The sequence below is a fragment of the Tupaia chinensis genome, unplaced genomic scaffold (genome assembly GCF_000334495.1).
Source record: "Tupaia chinensis unplaced genomic scaffold, TupChi_1.0 Scaffold000445_1, whole genome shotgun sequence".
In the NCBI taxonomy this organism is placed as follows: Eukaryota; Metazoa; Chordata; class Mammalia; order Scandentia; family Tupaiidae; genus Tupaia; species Tupaia belangeri.
The window spans coordinates 334,181-340,154 of record NW_006159950.1 but is presented as its reverse complement, the minus strand read 5'-3'; the positions used below and the strand labels follow the sequence as shown (position 1 = coordinate 340,154).

Here is a 5,974-nt window from a genome sequence, read left to right as displayed (position 1 = left end):
CCGCTGTGTGGACTCGGTCGCTCGCAGTGCCGTGTGCTGGAGCGCAGTGTGGACGCGGTCGGTCGCAGTGCCGTGTGCTGGAGCGCAGTGTGGACGCCGTCGGTCGCGGTGCCGTGTGCTGGAGCGCAGTGTGGACGCGGTCGGTCGCGGTGCCGTGTGCTAGAGCACAGGCCTCAGTGAGGGCCAGCCATGGAGGTCGCTCAGGTCAGAGACAGGCAGCAGGAAGTCAGTGACTGACTAGACAAAGGGCCCTGGGCATCAGGGCAGTCAAGCACCCGGCCAGAGATCGGGGAGTGTCCAATTGGACCTTGGTGCAGGCCGACTTAGACAGGGAAGTGAAGGAGGACATTCCAGGGAGATGGAGTGGGGGAACAAGCCGTGGGGTGGGTGACCAACCCCAGAGCTCGTTTGCAGAACAGCAAATCCCCTGGCTGGGCAGAGGGCAGGGAAGGGACTGGCAGGCAGTGAGTCTGTGCAGCAGCCGGTGCTGGCCTGGGGGGCTGGGGCACAGCAGTGGCACTCAGCCTCGATCTAACACACACGCCAGCTGCCACAGGGTTGGGAGCCCAGAGGGGGGTGCCCAGGGCTGTCCCTGCAGCTGGGGGAGCCCTGGCTAGCCCCACATGCCGGCCAGGGCCCTAGAATGTCACACTCGGGTCCAGGCCCATCTCCTGAGTGCAGTGGGGCCTGCCAAGCTGGGGCTGGCTCTAGTCTGGCTGTGCCCAGGAGCTCAGAGGGCACCTTGTAAGCCGTGATTGGGTTTCCAAACAGCGCCTGTCCTTTGTCATTGCCACTCACTCTGACGCAGGCCCACCATCAAGCAGCTTTGCCCTGCCCATGCCTGCCTGCTGCAAGTGGGCACCCCCTCGGTGCTGTGGGGGGTCCAGCAGGACCTGTGTGCTGGGCCTGCTCAGCCGTGCCGGAGTGTCGAACTGGGCCCTGGCAGAGGGTTGTCGTGGCTCTGGGGGCTCTGCCTGCTGCCCGCTCCAGCCTGCAGGGGGAGACGGCTGCTTCCAGTGGAGCAGCTGCCCCTGTGAGCACGGGCTCTGGACGAGGCAGGGCAGGGGTATGAGTGGGTGCAGGAGTGACTTCTGTTCTGACACAGGCTAGAAGGTGAAGCTTGTCAGAACTCTGACGTCTCCCTGCCCCTCAAGCCCTCCCCCTGCCCTCCGGCGTGCTCTAGGTCAGAGAAGTGAGGGGGCTGGGCGCTCTGGCCCCTGTGGCCATCCGCTTCCAGCCAGCTGCCTGCCGCAGCACAGGCTCCCCTGCAGCCCAGGAGGCAGAGGCACAGCTGCCCTGGACCAGTCTGAGCGAGGGCTCGCTGCCTGCTGGCCGGCCCTGAGCTCTAGCCAGGCACATCTAGCCCTGCCCACAGAACTGCTCGCCTGGGCCTCCCGCCTCGAACCTGGCCTTGAAGGCCAGCGGGGGCTTGAGGAGGTAACGGAGGACAGGGGGCCTGGGGCTCCTGAGGCCGGCATGGTGCCTGGCCATCTGCCGCAGAGCACGTGGGTGCAGTTGTTCTCACCCAGCAGAGGGCAGCCCCACTCTGGCGTAGGCATCCCAACTGGGGGGCGGGGGCCGGGAAGGGGCAGGGCCGAGCCAGGACTCTCTGTCCCAAAGGTCCCCACCCAGTGGCCTGGTGGAGGTGGCCGGGGTGGTCAGAGGAAGCAGCAGAGACTGCCTGGGCCCCTCTCCAAGCCACACTCTACCTCCCCAGGGACGGCGACCACTACGACGCCCTGAGGGACTGCCTGAAGGCCATCTCCCTCAACCCGTGCCACCTGAAGGCGCACTTCCGCCTGGCCCGCTGCCTCTTTGAGCTCAAGTACGTGGCTGAGGCCCTGGAGTGCCTGGACGACTTCAAAGGGAAGTTCCCGGAGCAGGCGCATAGCAGCGCGTGTGATGCGCTGGGCCGGGACATCACCGCAGCGCTCTTCTCCAAGAGCGATGGGGGTGAGTGGCAGCCAGCACTCCGCAGAGGCCTGGGCTCGGGCGTCAGCTCAGAGACCGCCATGCCAGCACTCCCACCTCGGCATTTGTGCCGAGGGTCACTCGGGGCAGGATACGTGGAGCCAGTGTCAATGCGGGCTCTGTCACTACCACAGGCAGGCATTGGAGCCTCACTTGGGCACCAGAGAGGCAGCAGCTGGTGGTGGTGACAGCAGGGCTCAGCACCCCCATGGTGTGGTCATGGCCCTGGCACAGCCCAGCCTGAGTCCTTCCCCGCCCCACTCACCATGGAGCACGGGGGAGAGCTGGGTCGTCGTGCGTGGTGCGTAGATGTGGACCCCTTTGCAGCTTACCAGCCACGTGACCGGTCATCAGACTAAGGCCACCGTGGCGACACTGCTGGGTCCTGGGTGTTCTGGGGCTGTAGGGACACAAGGAGGGCTGAGGGCAGGGCATCACCATGGCAGGGTGGCTCCTGGCACAGGGATAGCCTGTGCCAGAGCCCTGGAGCAGGCCCCTGTAGGGACAGATGCTTTTCAGGAGGTAAGGAGACCAGGGCGGTGGTGCCTGTCACATCACCCGCCAGGACCTCAGTTGAGACCCATCAGAACTCATCCCTCGAGGGAAAGGGCCCACCCCTGGCTTGACAGCTGGGGTGTCCCTAGGACAGTCACCACTCAGGGCTCTCTGCTGGCCATCGAGCCTGTGCATCCCGTGTCCAGGGACCCCTGCCAGGACTCCTGCTGCCCAAGGCTCCTGGACCCCGTGGGGCTGGGCCCACAGACGCATCTCCCCACCACCTGGCCCAGTGTCTGCGTGTGTGCGGGAAACAGCAGCGGGGGCAGGGCCCTGACCCTCCTTGATCTCTGCCACAGAGGAGAGGAAGGGAGCGGGGGCCGGCCCAGTCCGCCTACGCAGCGCCAGCCGCAAGGACTCCATCTCGGAGGACGAGATGGTGCTGCGTGAGCGAAGCTACGACTACCAGTTCCGCTACTGCGGCCACTGCAACACCACCACCGACATCAAGGAGGCCAACTTCTTCGGCAGGTCTGAGCCGGCTGGGAGGGGCAGGGGGAGGTGGGGATGGGGGTGAGCGGGCAGGTCCAAGTCCAGGAGGGGCAGGAGGTGGGGAGGGGGTGAGCAGTCACATCCTGCTCAGCCCCAAGCCCTGGGCAGGCCGCGTCCCTCCTGTTGTCCCCCTCTTCTTCACTGAGAAGTGGAAACAACCTCTCCTGCTCACGGGGGGTGGGGGCTCAAGGTCTGATGTGGTAGCCCAGTTAGCATCCAGCCAGCCCTGTGAGTGTTTGGAGCTGCCAGGCCGGGGCCTGGCTGGGGCCTGGCCGGGGCCCTGAGTGCTGAACAGATGAGTGCACGCTGGGCGGGTGAGGCCACGAGCATGACTGAGACCCCCTTCACCAAGGTCCCCTCTCAATGTCAGTGGAGGTGAGGGGCTGGACCCCAGAAGCCAAGACTGCCCAGGGAAGGTGGGGACGAGGGTGCGTTCAGACACCTGAGAGACGAGAGCTGACCCGGCACTGAGGAGGGGAAACTGGGAGGGACCCAGACAGTGGCCAGTCCTGAGTTTCAGAGCAGCAGGCAGGGCCTGACCGTTGGGAGAGCGCTGTGCACGCAGGAGTCTGGGCCAGCACAAGCCCTGGAGCATGCGGGGCTGGGGGCTCTGGCCTCCCTGTCCCCCTCACCCTAAGCCTGGCCCCTCTGCCGGAGGCTGGGGCGGCATGCACCTGACCCCTGGCCTTGCCCACAGCAACGCCCAGTACGTCGTCAGCGGCTCCGACGACGGCTCCTTCTTCATCTGGGAGAAGGAGACCACCAACCTAGTCCGTGTGCTTCAGGGGGACGAATCCATCGTCAACTGCCTGCAGCCGCACCCCAGCTGCTGCTTCCTGGCCACCAGCGGCATCGACCCTGTGGTCCGGCTCTGGAACCCCCGGCCAGAGGTGAGCACCGGCACCATGGGAGGCCCTGTGGAGCCCACCGAGGTGGAGCTGTGGGGTGGGTGAGCTCTGGCGGGCCCAAGGCCACAGCATGGGAAGCCCTCCAGCTCTGGAGGCTTAGCTCCTGGGCATGGTCCTCAAGCCACCTGTGAGCCGTGGGGCAAGTACACCGAGGACGAGGTGGCCCCGGGCACAGCGGGGGAGGCTGCCACGCACTCCTAGGTAGCCCCTGTCCTGAGCCGCGGGCTGGTGCCCAGCCCTGCAGAGGCCAGGCCCTCAGTCACAGGGCTGCCCTGCAGGCTGTGCGGTCTGAGTGTAGCCTGCATGCCCTGCCTGAGAGACTTCACCGTCTCTGACCTGGGCTTTAATCCCCTGTGTTGTGGCATGGGGTGACGGTCCCACCTCAGAGGTAGCTATGGACGTTCACAAGGGACCCCAGCCCACAGGGACTCAGGCTCCTGTGGTCCCTCTGCCTCTCCCTGGCACAGTCAGGCCAGCAACCTGCAGTCCCTGCCCTCGGCCCAGCCCCTGTCCTGAAGCTGGCTGAACACAGACAAGGCCGTTTCTCAGGGGCTCTGCAGGGACTTCAGAGAGGACCCACACGGACCACAGCCCTGAGGGACGAGAAGGGAGGGTTGTGGGTACAGGACACACTGGGCTGGGGCAGTGCCTGTCCAGCCTAGCCCATGTGCCAGTGCATGCCTGGCCATGTCTAGGCATGTGCTCATACACACATCTGCCCCAGTGATCCCTGTCCTGGCACATGACCCAGGGTGTGCCCTCCTTGAGACATACCCGTGTGGCGTGTCCTCTCTGTCCCGTGTGTGTCCTGGTGTGTGTGTGAATGTGTGTCCTCCTTTACATATCCCATGTGGCATGTCCTCTGTCTCGTGTGTGTCCTGTTGTGTGTGTGTGAATGCGTGTCCTCCCTTACATATCCTGTGTGGCGTGTTCTCTCTGTCCCATGTATGTCCTGGTGTGTGTGTGAATGCGTGTCCTCCCTGTCCCATGTGTTCCCTCACCCTGCTGTATGCAACACCTGTCTTGGCCCGCTCTGCCTCCCACCCTGCTCCATGCCCCAGCAGACCCTCTCGCCTTCCTGCAGAGTGAAGACCTCACCGGCCGGGTCGTGGAGGACATGGAAGGCGCCTCCCAGGCCAACCAGCGGCGCATGAACGCGGACCCCCTGGAGGTGATGCTGCTGAACATGGGCTACCGCATCACGGGCCTGAGCAGTGGGGGCGCTGGGGCCTCCGACGACGAGGACAGCTCCGAGGGCCAGGTGCAGTGCCGGCCCAGCTAGGCCTCCGCCTGCCCCCAGCCCTGCTGCGACCCTCCGCCCTGGGCAGGAGGGCTGGGCCTTGTTCTGGTTCGTCTTCCCCACCCATTTTTTCATGTCCTGTTTTATCTGTCTGTGGGGGTTGCTGCAACTTGCTGGCTCTCAGAGCTCAGGCTGATTGTCCCTTAACTGTCCCCAGCCCTGAGCAGAAGGGCAGGAGCAAAAGCCCTCAGGTGCCCCACCTCATCCCAGGTCCTTCTTTCTTGGGCAGAGAAACAGGAGCAGAGGCTGTCTTCAAGGACTGCCTGGGGGGGGAGCTGGAAGGTGGTCCAGTGGCCTGGCCTGTGGCCGCTCTTATTTCCTGGCTAGCAAGGCTTGCTTCCCTGTGGTCTTCAGGGAAGGTTCTGGAAGAGGATAGGATCCCAGACCTAGAGCCACCAGTGCTCTACGTGGAATCAAAGGAAGGACAGGAGTCCAGGAGCGGGCAAGGCCAGCCAGCTACCTGGGCATCACAGCACGTCCTTGCCCGCCCAGCTGGGCCCTGCCCTCGGCCCTCCCGGGGTCTCCGCCTTCCCAAGGGCTCAGGTGTGGGGGGCCCTGCCCCTCCCACCCCATGCCACCACAGCCCTCCCGTCTCGGGCCCTGTCCTCGGGCACTGCCCCTCCCACCCCATGCCACCACAGCCCTCCCGTCTCGGGCCCTGTCCTCGGGCACTGCCCAGCGTCACTGTGACCTTTGGGCCCAGCTCCCAGCCCGGCCTGGCTGCGGTGGGGGGCGCACTGTCGCGCGC

At 65.4% G+C, this 5,974-nt stretch overlaps 1 protein-coding gene across 1 annotated transcript in view; it reads left to right on the top strand.

Annotated features, from left to right (window-relative positions):
• The window catches only part of WDTC1 (WD and tetratricopeptide repeats 1), a 54,158-nt gene extending 48,216 nt beyond the window's left edge, over positions 1-5,942 (top strand). Inside the window, exons 12-15 of the mRNA XM_006155314.1 lie at positions 1,718-1,953; positions 2,826-2,997; positions 3,716-3,908; positions 5,011-5,942. Of these exons, the coding sequence (XP_006155376.1) occupies positions 1,718-1,953; positions 2,826-2,997; positions 3,716-3,908; positions 5,011-5,208 (799 nt within the window). The 3' untranslated portion in view covers positions 5,209-5,942. The remainder of the gene's footprint in view (positions 1-1,717; positions 1,954-2,825; positions 2,998-3,715; positions 3,909-5,010) is intronic.
• The last annotated feature ends 32 nt before the right edge of the window (positions 5,943-5,974 follow it).